The sequence below is a fragment of the Protomyctophum bolini genome, assembly GCF_963924005.1.
Source record: "Protomyctophum bolini genome assembly, chromosome: 12".
In the NCBI taxonomy this organism is placed as follows: Eukaryota; Metazoa; Chordata; class Actinopteri; order Myctophiformes; family Myctophidae; genus Protomyctophum; species Protomyctophum bolini.
The window spans coordinates 20,479,001-20,501,175 of NC_137873.1; the positions used below are offsets into that span (position 1 = coordinate 20,479,001).

A 22,175-nucleotide genomic window follows, 5' to 3' on the forward strand; every position below is an offset into this window, starting at 1 on the left:
TACATTGATGTCACTATTTGTGATTAAAATAACTAAGGAAGAGTGGGCATCTCTTAACATCTCTCATGTTAAATTAGTAAATTACCTATTTTTTCATAAAATGTAAAAATACATAAATAAAGAATTTGGGAAATTGTCTTACAGTATACATGATTTGAACATTATCAGAATTATTTTTACCCTTCAAACTTCAAATTTATGGCAATCTTAGAATTAGTAGGTCTTAATTGTCGAATGCTCAAGCATGTTCTAATAATGTATAGTCTACTTTACATATAATTAAATAGCCAATTGAGGTGCCCACTCTTCCTTGGTGCTTTGAGCTTGTAGATCGGCTATTTCCAATATTAATGTTTATTTTTAAGTATAAAGTATATGTGTTATATTTGTCATATCTGCCCTGTTAAACTTTTGTTTACGAAGTCTAAAAGCCAAACAGAAATGTATTCATAATGTTCAAATACAAAAACACAATTCAATTAAGTTTAAAATAATCACAATAATTATTTGAGCGACAATTCATCAAGTAGCATGTCATAGTCATTGCAGCCCTAACTACTAACTAGGCCTAATTTAATTAAAACCAGATTTCGCAGACACTGTCCCAAAAGTAAACAAGAGTATCCTCACAAAAACAAGACATGCCAATGGAGACATTTTAATTTTGTAGTAGTTCAGCTTTTGGGACAAAGTCTGTCTGACACTACAGGTAAACCAAATTACACGCTCTAGGTATGTTTGTATTGGTAATCTTTGTAAACATTGGGCAGCAACAGACCGATATTACAATTTAATTGATTAAAAAAAAAGTTCCAAAACAAAGGCTTTACTGGGGCCACCCAGAATAACCACGGGTCCTTGGGAGTCCAAAGTATCACCATTCACCTGGATTTGAACTATAGACTGATTTGAACCCCAGCTGAGGTGAGGCCATAACTGTGGGTGAGGCTATAACTCTATGGGGTGAGGCAGGTGGAGGAGCGAGGTCAAAGGGCGGTGAATAAAGAAGAGTATAGCTCTTTGGATATGAGTCAGTGGAAGATGTTGGTTTCCCATGTTCAAATCAAATGGTTACACAATTTACACTAATACTTTACAATTTACATCCAGAGTCCAGACATCAAACGATTCAACAACTTAAATCGTAATCAGTCGTGGAAGAAGTACTCACGCACCTGCCTACTTGAGTAAATATTGTACACTTGTAATTTGTACACCACTGATCGTAATAATAAGACATCTATCGCTAAACAAACAAACAAACAAATATGCTCTCTAAAAATAATCACAGTGATAATCTTTGCTTTTGGGATCCCATAACCCAGAGGAACGGCCCTGCTGTGATTGGCTAGCTGGCTCCGTGACAACAGCCTAGCCAATCACAGCGCGACTGTCCCTCTGGCCATGGGATATAGACTCTATCATCCCAAAACCCGCTTTCGCTTCTCTAGCGAACGTTTGTTTCATCGTTGCAACTGACTTCAGTAAACGGCGAAAAATCTGAATTTTACGCGAGTTTTGTGACTTTTTACGGTTGTTGTTTTGTTTCGCCGGGTCCGTGTTTTTTTGTCGAGCTTGGGAATTATTCCGGTTGGGCTTGAACACCAAATAGCCAGGTTTGATTTATCATCCCGAGCCCACGACTGGATAAAGTTAACCAGCAAGCTAGCTGCCTAGCTAACATCCAAGTTAGCTTATCTGTTTACTAGCTTGTACTTCTAGTTGGGGGAGCCCACATAGAAACATATATTTTGGGCCTCATTCTGTCTTTGCAGCTTATAGTGCCGGGGTTATATGACAGTGTTTACGTCAAGTCCGTGCGTTTAACTCGGGTTGTTGACAGTTAGCGTGCTCGGTAGCCTGCTAGCCAGCAAGCTAACTCCCTGCGTATATTTCTCGTGGAAGACATCCTAAGGCCTGCAGGTCCAGCAACAACACCAACAAACTTGTCTTGTCTTCGCATTGCCGTGCAGCGAGAATTGACAGGTGAGTGACAGAGGACCAGCAGCCACCCTAGACGTTTAGTGGAACAAAATGCATGAGCATAGATGAGACTGTCTCGTGCTGGTTGATAAACAAGGTCGGTTAAGCCTGACCAAGCTAACGTTAGCCTGATTCAAACCAAACGAGGGGGTTGGGGTAAAATGTTATGCCGACATTTGTATCCCTGGCAAAATATGCTCAACCATGATTTCCCGGTTGTATTTCATGCGAGAAAATATATACATGACATGTAGATTTATTTTTTATGGATAGATTTTTATCCCCGTCAAAATGCGGGGGAGAAACGTTAAGAGATTGGCTATTTAAGTTGTGTGGAAACGGTTTCTAACGGGGTTACAAAACTTGGTACAACACCTGAGGTCGCCATCTTTCACTGGATGCTGCTGTTGGCCCGCTGCTAGACAGATAGAAACGCACTGCTACTTTCCAGCGTGAGTCAACTTTTAGTGGAGCGCCTTGTTTTCACTTACTCAATCTTAAACCGTAGCTGTCGGCGTGTGTCAGTTTTTGTAGGAATTCATCCCTTGGGGTGGTTTGTTTTCGCATTTCAACATTTCGATCAACGTTTAGCCAGCAGCACGGAATCTCGCAATGCATGGCTCTTGCCATGGGCATGGCATGTGTGCACCGCAGTGTTTGTGGCCTGTGTCAGCTACTAAATAGGCCTGCATTGCGTCTGTAGGTGCAGATTGCACCCCGTTAAATAGTTATCTGACCTAACTTAACCCATTGCAGCTGTATAATGTACAGATATATTAAAGGCAACTCTTCAGGAGTACTTGGCGAGATGCTGGCTAACCCCCCGCCCCCCTCCTCCTCCCCATGGCTCTGGTGGTAACCCACTAGCCAAAAATAAGCTGTCATCGGCCTACTACTGCATTCTTCACTGGTGGGGTGGAACCTCTGGGTTATTTTGGAACAACAGAATAGAGATATAAATCACCTCCTGGTTAAGAGTGTGGAAACTGGAAACAATTTTGTGTCTAGGGAAAGAGGACAAGGCAGAGTTGAAGATGGCCCTGGCCTGGACTGTATGATAGACTGACTGCATCTGCTGAAGAAAGAACATGCTCAGTGGCTTGCCTTGTGTTGTGTTTTACTTTTGATTGAATTACATTAAATTGCAGGAGCTATCGAAGAAAAGTCTCAACAGTAAAGTTTTGTGTTGTGTAAAGGCCTAGTCCAAACTCCCATCCTGGCGACACTGAGCCAGAGGTGATGCGTTTAATTTGAAAAATGTAAACCTGGTAGTAGTCCCATGTGAATGCAGAAAAGAATGCGCAGTTGTCCACCGAGTACTGCAGAAATCACATATGCACAACAAATGACATGTTCAATGACTTGGGTTTGTGGTTTTTGACTAAATTGTATTGCGGAAGCAGACTTGGCTAGCTTTTGAATGCCTATTGTGTAAAAAGGAAATAATAAGAGAAACTGAATACAGTAGTAGCTCTATAATTAAATGTCATGTAAAAGATGATAGACTTCAGTCAGCTCAGCTGTGGTGTTGGTGCCATTTACTGTCTTACAGTGAATGGGATCATATTTGCTAGAGAATGAAAACGATATTCACATCCCAGTTTTTAAATACGGTGCTGGACCCAAAAAGTGATCAAATGAAGAAAAAAGTGGAATGTCCGCACACAATATAATTCTGCTCCCTGTACTTTTTATTTCAACCTATATACAACAACGTTTCGCTCCTCCGGGATTTCTTTCTTTCATTATATTTGCTAGAACCATGCAGAAGCAGAAGGAATGTTTGAGGGTCTGAAGCTATTGGCAAACAAATGTCTTTAAAGTGTCTCCTGTTTGTAAATGAAGTGAAATGGCAGTTTGTCACTTTGAGTGTGACTGATAACTTGCACAGTAAAATCTTGAGTGTGCATTTAATACTCTTGAGTGTACAAATGGACCCTTAACAGATCCATTAAGTTTAATTCGTACACTACCCAGAGTCAAATGAGTATTTTACTGTGTAGTTTGATGGAAAGCGTCAGTGTTGAGCAGCTATTCATCACACATGGCCTGACACACTCACATGCTGTCTATGGGAATGACTATGTGGATCAAAGGTCGCTTTACAGCCATGCCATTCTTTTTCTGCTTTGTATGCAAACACAGCGAGGGCCCGCGTCAAAGACAGGCATTCGATTGTTGGGGGGGGATTACCACTCCTTTACAAATAGCTCGTAATCGCAAAGAAAAAAGGACTTTTCACACTTTCAAATCAATGATGTTTTGTTGGATTCAGCATCTGTCTTAGACTCTTACTGCTGATAGTCAAGAGTGTGACTTTGGTCAATAATTAACCAATTGATTTATCTGATAAAGTAAATGGTCATTGTCTCATACAGCAAGTGTGTGGAATGCAAATTGTAACTTGCTGACCAGTCATGTCAGGATGAAAGTCTGTTTTCGTCTAGTGAGTTTTTTTTGAGTTTTTTTTTTTTTTTTTTTTCCAAAAGTTTTTTTTTCAAAGTCTGTTTTCGTCTAGTGTTAACAGACATAATCAGATGACCAAAATAACCACAGTATTTCAGGGTCCTCCTTGAAGAGATGGATGGAAGAGGGAGGCTGAGGCAGGAGGAGGAAACCATACTTTAAATGCCCAGAATAAAACCCCATCATGCAATGCATTTCAATGCTACTTCCCCATTTGTATGTGACTTTAAATTAACACGTTAGCTGTACAGGACGGAAGTTTCCGTCTTTTGAAGCCTATCCCGTTGTCTGCCCAGGACGGAGATTCAAGAAAAGACATATTTAATTGTTTGATATCGGTGATACACTACAGTGTTCCCCCTACATCATAGCAGAATGGAGGAAAAATCTTCTAGCGCTAATATGCCTGAATCTGAATCACTGATTTCGATTCTAATCAAAACATGCGTTTTTGACGGCCCATCGTGGTCCCGTCGCTAGTCGTGGTAGAATAATTCATGCCTCGGTTGGTCGGTGATCCTCCCGCGAATGTTTCTGTTGGATGCTATGCTAACTGCACAACAAGATGGAGTCACCTTGAAAAGGGCTCTGAAGCTGCAAATAGCTGGGGGCACACTGATTTACTGCTTCCAACTTCCAACTGATGCCACTTAAATGGTACGAAAGATTATTTCCAGATCAGGTAAATTGCTGATCACCGATCGAGTCATTTGGAGTGAAAATCGTCCGATCACCGATTGGTGGCTGATCGATCAGAGCACCTATACACCTAACATATATAAGCGGCTGCACCGCTTAAAGAACAGCGCTCTAGGGTGAACCCCAAATAGATGAAGTTATTTCTTTTATAAAAATGGCCTGGCCCAGCCACTGATTTCTGGGATAGAGGGGCAGAGGCCCCCGGGATCACGGCATTGGATCCTATTAATTCACCGATCTGAGCTGATTCTTTTTAATAGCGAACATAGCCAATCTACAGGCTTGAAGATGAGCTATTTTGGGGGGATTTGTAAATAAACAAATAAATCAAACTTAAAATTTGTGCTTATATAATTAAATGGCCAAAATTGGATTGAAAGAGGTTAAATATTTATTTTGGGGTATATAATAGAATTTGCCTCAGTATTTCGAATTCTGTGTGCACAAAATATGAATAAAGTAGGCTACAGTTGAAAATAATTGTGTCTCACGGCACACCAGTTGAGATCCACTGGCAGTTGGCACCGTGCCCAATTTACATATCAACCAATGTATATATATCTTTTTTTAAATAGTACTGTTCCTTACATCTGTGTTGCTTGTCCCTTCCTTCCCCCTGTAGCTTCATCGGTGACAGACTTCTCCCTGAGGAGCCAAGAAGCAGACGGCTCATGACTTCTGACCAGGACACGAAAGTTGTAGCTGAACCACAGGTGCAGCAAGTTCAAGAGGCAAAAGAGAACTCTCATTTGGTAGGACACACACACACACACACACACACACACACACACACACACACACACACACACATGCAGTCCTCTGAACACTTTAGGTTGAGGGCACTTCATTCTTACAGTGTGACCTAACCGTAAAGCAAACTGATATTTTGGACAGTTCTACAGGTGCAGCCAGTTCAAGAGGTAATAAGGAACTTCTATTTGGTAGGCGCACCATACGGGTGCACAGTGTGTCTGTGTAACTGCCATTACCAAGAGCAGCAGCAGAACAATCTTAAAGGAATACTTACCCCCAAAATTACTTTCTATTAATTTCTAACATGCGAAGCTTTGAATACATGGAGACTTTAGGTTGGTTTTTGTTGAATGAAGTAAAAGAATGAAAAAAAAAATCCATTATAACGACTGTTTGTCTAAAATCGGTTTATAAACTCCAACACAACTCTGAACATATACGCCAAGTGTATTGTATCCTATCCTGTCTGTGTTCTATATCCAAAACACTGCAATTTCGCTCAAACTTCATTTAAATCACTTGCAGGCTAAACGGGCTTATGCATGAATGACACGGTTGCCTGGGCAAATGCGTGCATGTGACCTCAGCTTGTCTTGAACCCCACAGGAAATCACATTTAAGTCAGAAAAAGCACTTGTTGCATAACTTTTGGTGTAGCATGTACAAATGCCAAAATCCAACAGCTATTCATAGTACACAATTTCTTAATATTATTTGAAAGGGTATGCGACTGGACTGTGATGGGCCGTCTAACACATACTCTTTGCTTAGAATTGGACGGAATGATTTAGATCAAGAGTTATTCACGTTTTAAGATTTTCGGTCCCCCTAAAATGGGGTGGGGGACATTTTCAATGAGTTCCCACTGAAAAATAACATTGAATGTTGTGCAACAGACGCTCCCAGCCTGTGGAGCGATGCCATTGGTTTTTTCGGTTATCAATAATCTCCGTCATTTTTATCAATCTCCGTCCTGAGCGCTGGACGTTACGAATTGTGACCAGATTTGACTAAAAGACTGCCATCGCGCAAAATCCAGCTTTTCACCAGAAGAGAAAATGAGTTAATAGCACAGGCAGACTCTTCACATACTAGAGCATGTCTGAAATAAGTGTCGGAGCTGAAATTGATGTAAATATGCAGGGCTTAAAGTTCTCCGTCCTAGGGACGGATTTCCGTCCTGAGGATTTCATAGGTTTATTTATGAGATCAGCGCAGATTCGCAAAAATATACTGTAATTAAAGGGGGAGTATTGTGTATATAGTGTAACTAGCGATATGATGGCCGAAGCCGTGAAAACGCAGCCTGTCTCTTTAACACATTTAGTACCGGAACTGCATCAAAATAAAGGCGTTGCTTGCGCCGGAGTAATCGCCAGAGTAGTGATCGCTTCCATTTTGAAAGCCATGAACCGGAAATACTTTCTTAAAAAAGTTGACTGACAAAGTGCCATCACAATCTCCGATCATCTTAATATATTTATATACGCTACAAAAAGAGTTCATATTTTGCGGGAGAGACGGATGAGGAGCAGAAACGCAGCGCCAGCATATCGATCCATTCATCACCACGGAGAGCGCCCTGGATGAGGAGATACGAGTCATTCTTTCCGCCGCGCTAACATGGGAGTCAATGACAAGCTAATAGTTTCACAGAGCGTTAGCATACAGCAAGCGAAAAGCGAAATGCCAAAAAAAAAAAAAGTAATTATTCTGAATATTATTATCTCGCCCCACGTCGTTTGGACGTCGCTAGGACGTCCGTCCACAGACGTCTAAGGCACCTCTCGGTTCCAATCCTTATGACGTTTCAGGACGTATTATGTACAAAATGTGTTAAGAGACAGACTCCCTCTCTCCTTTCCCTCCTCACTGTCTCGCAGTCACACTGTTGCCGTTAGTCTCTCTGCTCTCTCAAGCACAGTGAAGAGATGGAGAGAGCCTTAGTACGTTCATAGTGGTTTCTACCCAGTCAGAGGGGTTCTTTTAAAATAGCTTAGAGTAGTGATACTGTGGAGGATATATTTTCAACGCAAATGTGTGTGTATTGCCTCATTGGTATAACAAGCCTTGCACTCACTAGCCAGCTAGTAGCCCGTTATCTGCTAACTGCATGCATCAGGGCGATCTGGGCTTGTCTGTAGTCACTGTTGTCTGTCCCTGGCTGCCTCTCCAACTCTACTGAATACTACCGGTGTTTCAATAACAAGCGAGGATGCATGCACACGAATCAATGACCCATCGTGTGTGCAAACTGCAATCATAAGGTGGTCAGAACTTAACGGAAAGTTGGGAAACATGATTGTACCAATACCAGCCCCCAAAAATATCGCGCTACGTGCTCTAGGATATTAGTGTCATTATTTTTGGGGGGGGGGGATTAAAAAAAAACATTTTCTTGTTTTTTTCCCGTCTTTTTCAGTCAAATTTAGGCACAATTTATTGAACGGAGAACTCCGTCCTTGCCGCTCAGGGTGTTAAAAAGTGCAATATAAAAATCTTGACATCACAGCAACATTGTACGCCTCCGCAAGAAGTCAGTCAATGTAGTCAGCATTGGATAAAGTGTAGGATGGTTAATATTGCTCAGGTCAGGGAAGTGTTGCTCACTTCACTCATTTACTGCCAGATTGATTCTAGCTGCGTTTTGCTTCTGTCACGTCTTTTCAGCCGGAAGTTTTATTTTGAAGACTCCAAATTCACGACCCCTGAACCGGAAGTACAATCGGCTAGGCTAATTTTACCCGAAACGTTAATATTGTAACCGCGAGGCAGTGACGCTTTAGTTATGAGCCGTGAACACCACCACTTTGATCAAGAACCTCAATTGGAAAAAGATTCAGAGATAAAAGGGTTTACATTTTTCGGTTAAAATGTGGACGACCATTCACTGACAGACCATTGCCTGTTTAGCCATCGCCTAGCAACGGATATGCTGCTAGACAGTGGTCTGGACAGCGATCTCACTAATTTTGTTTTTGATTTATTTTTAATAAAACGAGCAAAACAGCACTAATCTGCGATAATGCCTCTGTTGTTGCTATGTAAACATAGAATGACCTTCAAGTTGAACTAAACCCTTTAAAATGGTATGTCGCCTGCTTCCTTACCTTATTAGTACTCCTCCCACTCTAATGCTGGGGTAGCTGTTGGGACTTAATGGCATGATGTCTGTCTGTCACTAAGCCTGTGAGATGGGCTAGCGAATACCTCCAGTGGTAGCCTTTACTCTTTACCATTGTTGTCGTATTAGTTCCAATTGAGCTGTAATGGTTCTCCTAGATGAGTTTATTAGTCAGTCTTGACTCTTCACTTGGAGATACAGGTCACGATGAGCACCTCAAATTGTGAAGGCCATTTATTTAGCTGCTGCTGTTTCAGTGTCTTAAACAGTGTCTGAGTTGAACTGGCAGAGAATGCCTCATTCCTCGCATTCATCATATTAGTGTCCTTAAGCAGATTGGGCGTTCTAAATGTGTTACGCAGCACAAGCACAGAAACGTATAATCTACCGTTTCTTGCACCGTCTTATTTGAGTTAGGAAATGATCACATGTCTAACGGAATCATCCTGGAATCGTCACTGATTGACATTTAATCTAAATAGGAGTCGTTGAACTTGTTGATGTGTGTGCCAGCACTTGTGTTTTCAGTGTCCCCCTGTGCCTGTGAGTTGACAGTTAGGTTTCACATTTAGCACTGAATTAATTTAAACCTTCACCCTCATTTAAGCGAATTAATATCCTGTCGCTTAGTAACTGCACTCTACCCAATTTACTTTTGAAGGCAATGTGACAGGAAGCCGTAAAAGGTTCTCAACTCGGTGTACTGATAGTTGTAGTTCCATATGTCTTGTCAGTGACTAATTTAAACCGAATCACCAGGTAAAAATCTGATCAATAACTGTTCAAATGGAGAACTAGCAATAGTCCTTATGTCTGGAGTTGAGGCCTACTGCTGAACACATACAGTAAAGTTTCACCAGTACAGGTGTCACAGATTCTTTGGGTGGAGATGACAGGTTTTCTTTTGACCTGAAAAGCAGAGTGAAAGCAGAAATAGTTTATTTTAATCCAAGAACACCAAGGCATAGCATTAAGTTACTTACTCTTATTTCAGTGATAAAGCCATTAAGCCAAACGCCATTATGCCAACAGCTGGGATAGGGCATTGTTGTGAGATTGTACTTTTTTGTACAGTTTTTAACTGTTTCATGGTGAATTTAATCATTTTCAGCAATGTAAAAATTTGTATTTTGACCAGATGTATTTTTCTGTTTGAAGCCTGCCTGATATTCTGCACATATATTACAAATGACTGTACCAGATGGTACAATATCTTTGTTAAGTAGTCCCACACATAACGTCTTCCATTTTCAGCCATTCGTAAAATGACATAAAGCCTATGAAAATGAGCTGGAACCAAACTGGTTTGCATTGCATGTTCTATTTTGTGTATTCCACACAGGGAGTTCTGAGAAGGAAAGGTATGTTCTGCATGTAAAGGTATACAGACATGCTTTATTGTCTCCACTCTCCACCAGGCCGAACGCTTGGGGAGAGACTATGTTTTGCCCTCCGTCCGTCCGTAAACAGCTAATCTCCAGCACCGTTAACCCGGTCGATGCCAAACTTTGTACACACCTCCGCCCCAAACTTTCCAGAGCGGCCGGCCTGTTATAGCGCCACTATGAGGCAGATTTTCACATTTTACATTTTAACTGCACCAATTTGTGTGAAATGTTGAATGCACACTCCCTAGAGGCCAAGGAAAAGCCTTTGCCCTGCATCTGCCTTTTATAGCGCAACCAAGAGGCTTGGTTGCCTAGTTTGTTGCTGGGATAAAGAAAGGTCGATAACAAAGTAGATTTTCTCCTGATTTGTCTCGCTAAAAGAAGCCATTTTAGTATGAATATATAAATAAATAAATATTGTGTGCCTTGTGATGATTGGGTCCAGTATTTAGTTCAGTGACCATGGAGTTAAGGAATGGTTCAGAAGCTGTGTTCACGTTCACTCTCCCATTGGAATTGAATAGACTCCAACATTCTTCCTGTCTCCTAATAATGTGTCCGTCCCCTTCACGCAGATACAGGAAGTAATGCAAAGTTGGCCCCTCTTGCTATTAGCCTTTATACTCTTATGCATGGAGGTGTCTCATGCCAAGAACAGATCTACTAGCTAATGTTAGCTTGTAGATCTATAGAGCACCGAAGTCTTGACGTCAATATCGGTAGAGGGCGCAAGTCCACAAAGGTTCATGTACTTTTTATTTGCATTGTAATCCCCATAGGGGTTATTTAATCGCCTCATATAAGAACTGTGTTTGAAAAATGTCATCCCGGCCCGGCCCGACTGCTGCTGAATTAGTTAAATGTTCGCTAGAAACAGACGTATCAAATATGAGTGACTGACTGTCATAAACGACGCAGGCACCTCCCTGACAATATCGCAGAGACAGCTTGTTTATTTTTGGACCACAATGCTTATGAGATGATTCCAAGATGACCCCATGTTCTCCATAGAGAAATTAGTTCCGTGAACCAGGGGATGACTTCGGCACTCTATTATTTATCTATTAAGTATCACAGATGTGATACGGAGTATAAATTAGGATAACTGTTCTACTAGTGTTATAACATTCCTACTTGTGTTATAACATTGCGTTTTAATCAGAAGGTGCTATGATCCTCACAGATCAGCTTCCACTCAGCACATATCTACATGTGGTTAGGTAGCATCTTGTACAGGGTACAGGTACGTGTAGCACTCAACACTAAAAAGACTCGATCCACCAAGCTGCAGAGATGCTCTGATGTTTACCAATACCTTTAAATTTGCATTGTCATTGTACTGACAAAGCTGGCAGCTACCTTGCTAACATGGCAAACAGATGTGACATGAAGGTTGTCGGGGACTATTAGAGCTGTATTCAAAAGAAAAAAGAAAGTTCACCACTTTCAGTAATGCAAAAATGGGTATGTGTACACTGTTACACATGCACATTGCACATACTGTTACATATTTCAGCTGCATCCATCACACAGCCTGTTTTCAGTATAGGGATGAGTTGGATTATTATTTGAAAAACATGTGGCACACTTTCACTTTTGTGACAATAATCACAAAGTGATTTTGATGTATTGTCAGCCAGCACTGAGCAGAGCCAATCAGTGTTATGAAAGATATTCTTAAGTGCCTAATTTGGTGCTGTTCTCTTTCATTTTAATGATCCATTCCATTAAAGAGGGTAACAGAATTAATTTATTCATTTTTCTTATCAAAATCAGTCCCAATAATTCTTTATTGTGATTTTAGTTTTTATTGATATTTTTGGTCAGCCCTAAGTCGGTATGCCTGAGACGTTGTTGATGTGGGAAATGTGCATAATGTAAATAAGGCTTCATCATTACGGCTGAAATGATGATCCAGAGTTTTTTCTTAATTTTGGTAGCCTAATATTTGTTTTAGGTGATCCCTCTGTTGTCACTAGTTGGACTAATATATTTTTTATTTATATTATATTTTACTTTCACTTGAACAGATTATTTTTAAACTGCAAATGGCTTTTAAAATGAAATGACAGTGGTGCCATCATGCTAGTTAGTATGCTTATGTGGAATGAATAGCAATTGAGGAAACTAAAAGTTGAATTGAGCTTTGAAGCACTTGTTTTTGGTGGACCACACTCACATGCAACTTTGTGTGGGAAGCATTGTGTTCATGTTTGAGTGAGTGCTGCCTCTCTCCCTGGGTAATCCAGCATGCCATCCCTACGGTCTCCTCAGTGCACTGACCGGGCCAGTGTTGCCCCATTCTACAGAGCCACTGTTGCCAGATTTCGCAAGTGTTAAATTCTTATTATAAACTTGCTGTCAGTAAAAAGGAGCATTTTGTTTCTCCAAAAAATATGTTTTAGCAAATTCCACAAACTACCATAAGGCGGGACCAAAGAGGAACAAGGCAGAAAGAGCCTGCTGGTTAGTCAGTCAGGGACCAATCACAAGGCTGACAATGTGTCAACAATATTTACAAAAGACTTTACAGAAAAGCCCACAGCCGCTTATAACAACACTGGATGTGTGGCCGCTCTGCAGAGCACTGCAGACTTTTGATTGACAGCAGCACATGAAACCCATTGCCAAGGCGCTTGAGAGAAGCCTATATGTGGTGGTCGTCCTTGCACCAAGCCCACTCCACTGTCCTCGAGTGTGTGTGTGTGTGTGTGTGTGTGGTTTTTGTCAGGGAGCAGCCGTTTTAATGTCTATTTCGTTATGCCTCTAGTGCCGACTAGAATAATATATAGAGAAATGGGGCAAAATGTAATTGTTTTAATTATGTAACCTTTTATCCATTGTTTGGTGTTATTTGTGCTTTGACCACTGCAAAAATATATATAGTATTTGTGCTCATAGTAGCTTGGTGAGAGTAGAAGGAAGAGTCAGTTCACAGGCGTCTACTGGAAATAATGTTGAATTATAGAAGCAGTGCGAAGAGTGGAAAAATAACCATGTTTCCCTCACAGCTCCGACATTAGGAAGTGGAAAGAGCCCACCTTTTTTAACCAGCATCGTTTACATGCACACGATTTGAGAGGAGATTGTGGGGCTGGTGTGGGGGCCAGTGTTCAGTATGTCCGTTCCTGAGGGAATGCTCAATGCTGGGGAAATGCTCTGTGTTTAATAGTTGAATATCAAAATTACCAGTAACGAGTTTGGAAGACTTATAAATTAGTAACTATTTTGTTTATTCATACTCTGTTTCACAGATACTTTTCTTGGTGACACGAGCGCAAAATAAATTATCCAACGTTTATCCTCATTTGACCACGCCTATCCACGATAATGTGACATCTTTGTGCTCCGTAAAAGATGCCCTCTCCGTCTGCAACTGTGTGTGCTCCTCACGTTTCATTTCCTTTATTTAATGCGATTGCAATACATTCACCTGCAGTGAATGAAAGTCGGGTGCGCTTTGAAGCGAAACCCCTGTTTTTTGGCGAACTAGAATACGATTGTTTGATCCGAATCAGACGTCGTTTGGCAGGTTTGAAGGCTCATTTGAAGTGCACTTTCTGACAATACGCAGCAGGATTCGTTTTAATCACAGTAAAGCATTCTGGTGTCAGTGGTGTGAATGCGAGTATGCGACCTTATTGTAGATGAACATTGACAAAACTGTTAAAGTGCCACATTTGCCCAGAGGCTAGACTTTTTTCATGTCATGTTCCAGAATGCCAGGCAAACTCTAGATCCTAACAGCTTACAGCTTGAAGCATACGCCTGCCATGATAATCGAGAGCCAGTCCGACCTCTTTCTCCTCATCCTGTATTCTGTTGCTCACCACCCTGCACTACACCATATGCCTGCCTCATATGTCTACGGATGGATCACACATTAACACACAACCTATTTTTAGCCTTGTGTGAAATTGTATAAGCGACAGCTGATGTACAGGAAAGCGTTTTTAAGAAAGTGTCTTGTCCTGCTTCCTTTCACTGGTGTAGGTCTGAAGGAAGGTGGTTGTAGTGCTTATGACTTGTGTTTAGTCCATCTTGCAGGTGTTCACTTCACATGCCGGAGTATACTGTACTACTGTACATGTGGTGTGGCATCTTTTTAATATTTTTGTTGGAAGATAAATGCCAAAAAGGAATAAAGCCATATGCAGTTGTAATTAAAGTGCAACTGTTTACATAAAGAATCTTAAATTTAAGTTCCAAAGATAAGCATGGGGTATGACTGACTTTACTTGCTGTATTTATAATGTATTGTACGGTGGAAATGAATTTATGCAAATTAAATTAGATTATAAATGTTAGGCAGCTTCTTTTCTTGCCATCATCACCACTTTGGAACTTAAATTTAAGATTCTTTATGATTAAAGGGTAACTGTACTGCATATGGCTTTTCCTTTTTGGCATTTCTCTTCCAACATAAATATTAAAAAGATGCCACACCACAACGGTAACACTTGCTATGCATCCCATGTTTATAACGCGTTATGAAGTTAATTACACAATTATAAGACATTATAATATTCTCAAACATGTATAATTCTATTTATAAGCGCTCATAAATAATCATTATACTTTATAACCTTAATCATAACTCGTATAAACTATTATAATACTTCATAACTTGCTATGTATTCCATGTTTATAACTCATTATACAAATTCTTATAAGACTATCATTTTCTCATAAACATTTATAATGTCATATATAAGTACTTCATAACCTTTATCATAACACATTATAAAGCTTATTATACTGACTTATTAATGTCAAGTATTATAATACCTAAAACACTGTTTGAAATAACACTAGTGCTTTCTAGGGTATGATTTGGGTCCGTAATGATGAATACAAAATGAATATGAACATCTTTATACTTGATTTATGACATGCAGTTGCTTTCAGCGTGTTTCAGCTCTGTTTTGGAAATGTAAATATAATATAAACGGTTTTTAGCCCTACTTGGCATTTCTAAATGAATCCTGCTGCCACTTCTTGAGGCGTGTGAAAGTGAAAAATAAAAAAGCAGATAAAACTAGTATTTGATTTGATCTCCTGTCACCGTCACCCCTTGATGACGTCAGAAGCCTGCAGCTAGAAGCGGACGAGAGGTGCGACAAAGAGGGCAGAGAGAACACCGATGAGTGGACCGAGGATAGGCAGAGGTGGAACCAGATGAATAGAGTAGGGCTGGGCAATTAACCCTACATTTTTTTGCAGACTAGAGTATGCGATTCATCACAGAAAATATTTTAATAGACGTTTTATAATCCACTGAATTGATTAGTCTGATTAACCTCTTAGCCCTTTATACTTTGTTGTGGTGGCATGTGAAGTGAATCTACAAGATCAGAATGTGTTGAATTGCGACGCAGTGTGAGCTTGTAGATTTGCTTTTTTCCACTAGAAGAAATCAAATTGTTCATGAATCATAATTGAGGCAAAAGTTTTAAATATTCGTAATCTAGATTTAAAGTCATATCGCTCAGAAATGGATGAGCCCTCTATGACCATGTTTTTACAGCATGACTCAACTTTGTCTGAGGCTAATCGTGTAAACCATGTTTGATCAGCACCACATTACTTGTGCATGTTGTCAATAGGCCAAGGAAGTTCCTCTGTACATTTTCTTTCACATATGGTCATACGCGTTATAATGTTATTTTCTGTTAATTGGGGTCGCGGTTCACTCTTTCGTCTGTCTGTTATTCTCTTCTCTTTGTACCCAGTGTTTCCCCTATATGCATTGTGTAGCGGGCCACCACACAATCATGATCAGCCACCACAGTATGATTTTTAGTAGGCGGCAGCGAATATGGCAATAAAGGAAAACAACTGCAAAAGGCTGCAAAAAAAGACTACAAATTACGCGTGCAGCCGTGCACGTGTGCATGGGTCCGACACGTGCATGTGTGAAAGCCCCCCCCCCCCCAACACTATCAGCTTGGGGGGGTAGTGCTTATTTTCTCCCCGTCCAGCTTCTAGCCGCTCCCCAACACACACACACACACACACACACACACACACACACACACACCTCTTAATAGTTCTGATTTTTCATACAACTTAAGCTGTATGAAACACTATGAAAATCAGTTCTGCTCTGGTTTTGGTCAATATTAAGTAGTTCTGGTCATTATGTGGGGAGCACTGGGGCCACACAGTAAAGTAAATGAATCTACAAAACTAACATTTGTATTGTTGACCTATTTCTAAAATATTAGCGCAACTTTCGTTCAACTTTGACCCCTCTATCACATGGAACTATTTTTTGGGCTTAGTGATATGAACACAAAGAACATAATTCCGTCTCTCAGACACGGGGCCAGGGGGCCACACACTGCATGTCCTCTTCTGGTGACACGTCGTAACTCTTCTGTGGTGAATCACATTCACTCGTCTGCTCCCCAATTACCATCTCTCCATCACAGACCCAGGGAACGTATGTATGTTGTGCTTCCTTCTTGGTGGATGGGAGCAGGTTCTGAAAGGTCAAGTAAACCTGTGTGTGTGTGTGTGTGGGAGGGGGGGGGGGGGGTGTGGTGTCGTCTACGGTTTCCATGGCAGCCATGTCGGACGCAAGCGAACGGTTGGGTGTTAGAACACGGCTGGACTGTTGGTCCTCCATGGCACAATACATATGCATACACATACATCGTGTCTCGGTTACTGTGCGTTTTATGTGATTTTCCTTGGTGTATCCAGGCTATATGTGTGGTAAGGTTGTGTCTTTGTGAATTGACTTATGTGTTGGTCGGGTTATTAGCATATTTAGTGTCAAAGTCACTGTGTGTGTCCTGGTTTGTGCGTGCTGAGCTGATGGTGCAGCGCTGGTGAAATATGAGTCAGGAAACAGGCAGGAGAAGCCTCTCTCCTCATCTCCTCTCCTCATCTCCTCATGTATCAGGCTTCTTCTGTTATCCTCTGCTTACATACTCCCTCTTGATTTTTCTGCTGTTCTTTGTGACACACAAGATAGGAGCAGCAAGCCTCTCCTCACATTTACAGCAGAGCACAGGTGTTGTCACTGAAGTGTTGATGGAGCTCTGTGCTTCACCAGAGAATGACTCAGTGGAACTGTGTTTGTATGTGCTAGATGTCTGAAGTATATCTCTCGCTCTCTCCGTCTGTGTCTGTCTCTCTGTGTCTGTGTGTGTGTGTCTCTCTCTCTCTGTCTCTGTCTCTGTCTCTCACTGTCTGTGTGTGTGTGTGTATGTCTGTTTCGCTAAATATCTTCCTCTCTTGCCTTCTCTCTTTGTCTGCATCCCTCTGTCTTTTCTCCCACCCTCTGCCTGCCTGTCTTTTCTCCCACCCTCTGCCTGCCTGTCTTTTCTCCCACCCTCTGCCTGCCTGTCTTTTCCATTTCTCACTCTTTTATCTGTTTCTGCCCCTCCTGCCACCTCTCCATCGGACCGCTCAAAGCTCCTTGCCTCGCAAATTTAACATGCCGCCTGCCATTACAACGTTCCCATTGAAATCGATGCTTGAAAAGGAAGGCTGAATTCACCAAACTTGAATGACTCATCAGACGGCCAACGGCACTAAACAAAGCAGTGAGACTTCCTCCCAGCATGACAACCAATGGTCTTGTGCCACGTCAGTGCCCCCCAACTCCCCCACCCCCTGTAGAAAAAAATCATCTCCATGATTTGTAGACTCGGCTACACGTCGACCTGTCGCCTACATTTCGCCTGGCGACCAGAGTGAGTTTGACAGGCGAGAGACGGACTCCACAGTAGCCTGGAGCTACCGGTGACATCCAGGACCTGGAGAAAGTGTTTGGGTGATAGGGGTGGGGGTGTAGAATGAGACTCGGTACGGCTTGAAGCGCACATAATCTACTGGGACTCGGTACATGGGAAAGAGCAGCTCTCTGGCTTGTGGATAGAGAGCGTGTGGATAATAGAGCTTGTTTGTGTATATGCGTCTGTCTCCATGTACAGCACTGTTGTGGTGATTGGAGCAGGGTTCTAGGGCACAGCAATGAAAGGCTAGTTGTTTTTTTCTAAGTGTGGCACAGATTGCCGTGTGCATCTACAGGTACATGCAAATCATGCGCATGCATGTGTGTACATGTATGAAGCAGAAACCATAAGCTGGGCATGTTGTGAATTTCTCATCCCTATGTGTGGTTAGACTGCATCTAGTGTATGTTTGTGCGCACGCAGACAGATGTTCTTTTGCCGGTGCGCATCGTGGACTCGGCAGCGTTATTGGTTGAAGCACATACAGTCGAGTCGGCTGTGAACACTCGCAAGAGTAATCCATCTGTGAATGTCTTGACGTTACCTTGTGGAACATGGACTGGATACACTGGAGCCTTGTCCCTCCGCCCCCCACTGTGAACGCCGGGCGGGGTTTGCCTCAGGACTTTGAGGAAACCCTGGCTCTAACCACAGCTCTGAGCTACAGTTTGCTGGCCTGCGAGACCTGCTTGAGGGACTGGCACAGCATTGGCTTTGATCCTGTGAGTATGTCCAGAAACAGAGGTTATTATTATAGACCAGGGTTGCCACTTTTGAGCTGGTTTTGTCGTCATGGCATTGATTCTTGCTGTTTAGTGCTCTGTCGAATTACCAAACAGTAAGAATGATTAGTGACAGAAATTACATCAATGTTCATGACTGATCTCTGGGTCACTGAATGTGAGAAGATTGACTTCAAAATGTCTGTTCTGTCTCATCAGTGTTCTGAGAAATATAAGATGCCACATAATGCATTGTTTACTTTTGCTTTTCAAATACAAGAATGATGTGCTATTTCACAGATTCTGGATTTGATTTCATACACCATGACTTTTAGATGAGTTTCTCAAGTCGAGAGGTAGTACTAACCTGATGAGTTCTGGGAATCCAGGGGCAAGCAGTGCTTGTTGCTCTGGATTAGTCAAGCTGAGGTGAAGACACTGCAACCAGATGCTCGATTAACACACCACCATTAACAGCAGAGGAAAGCTACGTTACAGATTATAAAAAAAAAAAATCCATACTAGACTGTTATTTTTGAGTGGTGCAACCACTCCTACAACCAGCAATCTCTGTGTGTATCATGTATCAGTCATCATGAGTGAGTGGTGTGCGCATTGGAACGAGAGAAGTATGTGACATGGCTGCCACCTGCTGGACGCAAATCCAACTTCTGACTGTCTAGGTTCGCTAAAGAAGGAAAGGCCGAGCCAAAATAATAATGAAAAAATAGTTCTCAGCGACACGGATTGATATCCATAATAAAGCTAATCTGACGGAGCAGAGAGAGAGAGAGAGAGAGGAGGGGGGAGAGAGGGGAGTTGCACCACTCGGTTCACACAGGTGTGATTTTTATATATATAATAAAAAATACGGGTTCGGTATCATGTATCATGTTTTTCTCATGATACAAATACCAATCTTGTGTGTAACATTGTGTACATTTTTAACATTTTCAAAATGATGTCAAAACACACGTCAAAACTGTTCATGTGTGAGGGGAGGAAGGGGAGAATGTTTAGGCCTGTCACAAAAATCACACCTGTGTGAAGTGAGGAGCGCTAATATATTAAAGTCTAACTCGTGATGTAAAACAAACGGTGCCAACACAAACATTAAATTCTCTTTATTGTTAATGGCATTTAATGTTTGTTAGGGACAAGACATTTTCCCTGCATTGTCAATGGCGTTTTTAAAACAAACCTTGAACTAAAAACAAACATTAAATGCCATAAAGACCCCTCCTAGTGCCCCTCAAAATTGATATTATACTATATATTGGATCGACATTTATACCATTTAAAGGGTGTAAAAGATTGGTTTCTCCAGATAGGGTAAATTGCCGATCACAGATAGGCTAGATCACCGATCGAGTCATTTGGAGTGAATATCATCTGATCACCGATCGATCGCCGATTTATCAGAGCAGCTCTAATAGTGCCACAACCTGGGACTTTATATGCTAGTAGCTTCCTGAATACCTGTGCTGATATTTTATGTTAAAGTTTCCAACTTCAGTTTGATGAGTGAAGTTGGAGTGCATAAGACCGGAGGTAGAGTTGCTGTTTTGTTAAAGATGATCATGATGGATGATCTCCAATGCAAGCCAATAACTTATGGAAATTTGACCTTTTGAATATGTGGGTTTTCAATTGATTGTTCCTCTCGAGCTACAGTATGTTCCTAAATGGCTAATGGCCGCAGGAATGCTGTCCATATTATTTTCTTTGCTGAACTATTGTCTGTAATCTGTGTTGACTTTGACTGTGAAGTTATTGTTGGTGATTTTTATCATCATGTTGACATTCACCCAGGACAAAGAACTGCGCTATGTTCTTGGTAAATATTGATTGATTCAGCATGTGACGGAGCCTACCCACAACAAGGGGCACACTTAATCATCTCCAATGGTCTCCACATTTCTGACTAAGGTTGTGGTAACTGTTGCTCTCTCAGATCATTCCAGAGTTTTCTTTGAGAGTACTATCTCTGTGTTGCACAAGTGTCCTTCCATTCCCACCGTTTCTTCGTAATGGGTCAATATTCTTCATTCTTGTAGATCATTTCAATTCTAAAATGATTTTATTGTTGTTGATGCCGTTTCCACCACTAAGACTGGGAATTCTATTCTATATATTTTTTACTAATATTGAAACTGATTGATTGTGATGTCATGGCAGAGCGCACGATGTATGTGCCAACACACTGACACAGTATGGTCTGGTCTTCAAGCTATACATTGGTCCCTGTCAGCCCTTGGCTGTAATGTGTCAAAACTACAATGTGTCAAAAGAAGGGGGTCTGGAGTGAAAAGCCAAACTGATACGACACTTCCCCATTGCCAAACTTCAAATCTTGTGATGGTTATCCTGTGTTTATACAACCGCTGTGCCAATGTGACTGGACCACTTAATGAATCAATATTACAGTCGAAACGGAATCAATGTTTTCAGTCAATTATGACTTCCCAGACATGTCTGGAGAATCAGAATTGCTTACACCACCACTAAATGTACTTGTACAGAATGTGTACAGAAAGGTGTCTCTCATTTAACCTCAGTCTGGTTGAGAGCATTGACAAAGTGAAGTGTGGAAAAAAGTCAATATTATTTAAACCTATTGAACTTTTGCCTCAGAATTTAAGCTTCGCCATAATGAACCAATATGGTTCATGTATCGTATAGTCAACCATGTATCGTGTCGCTGTTATCGTTACACCCCTAGCTAGCGGCCTAAAGTATCTACAACTAAAATGCATTATAATTGTATCTGTTGATATTGACAGCCATTGTTGGATACTGAAGTAAAAACTAGTAGATGGATGATATCGATATCCGATATGATTTATTGCTGTTTAAAATTTAGTATTTCTTCAAAATAAAAATAAAAGCCAGAAAATACATAATTATTATAAATTAAAATATCAGAAAAATAAATCTTTTGACATCGGTTTGATACTGAAGTGGCATTTTAAGGCCAACGTCGGCTGATACCGATATGATGACAAATGAATTTCCCATCCCTAGTAGTAATTTATTATAATATAAATCACCAATTAAAATGTCCTTCTCTTACCATCTTTGTTTTGTCTTCCTAGGAATCCGCCAAGGTTTCGGACCTAAACCCCAATGCGAAAGCATGGGCCAACCACATGTTTAGCCTGGACCACAGTGGGAACACTGACTCCACACCCGCTGCCCTCCACACATGGAAGGAAGGCTCTGAGAGCTCCGCCGACCCCGGCCCTGAAGGTCAGATGGTACCTCCCTCATCCTCCCAGTCTCCAACACCAAC

At 41.3% G+C, this 22,175-nt stretch overlaps 1 protein-coding gene across 1 annotated transcript in view; it reads left to right on the forward strand.

The window, feature by feature from the left end:
* The first annotated feature begins 1,466 nt into the window (after positions 1-1,466).
* larp4b (La ribonucleoprotein 4B) overlaps positions 1,467-22,175 on the forward strand; it is a 39,308-nt gene continuing 18,599 nt past the window's right edge. Inside the window, exons 1-3 of the mRNA XM_080777781.1 lie at positions 1,467-1,986; positions 5,771-5,900; positions 21,979-22,132. Of these exons, the coding sequence (XP_080633907.1) occupies positions 5,820-5,900; positions 21,979-22,132 (235 nt within the window). The 5' untranslated portion in view covers positions 1,467-1,986; positions 5,771-5,819. The remainder of the gene's footprint in view (positions 1,987-5,770; positions 5,901-21,978; positions 22,133-22,175) is intronic.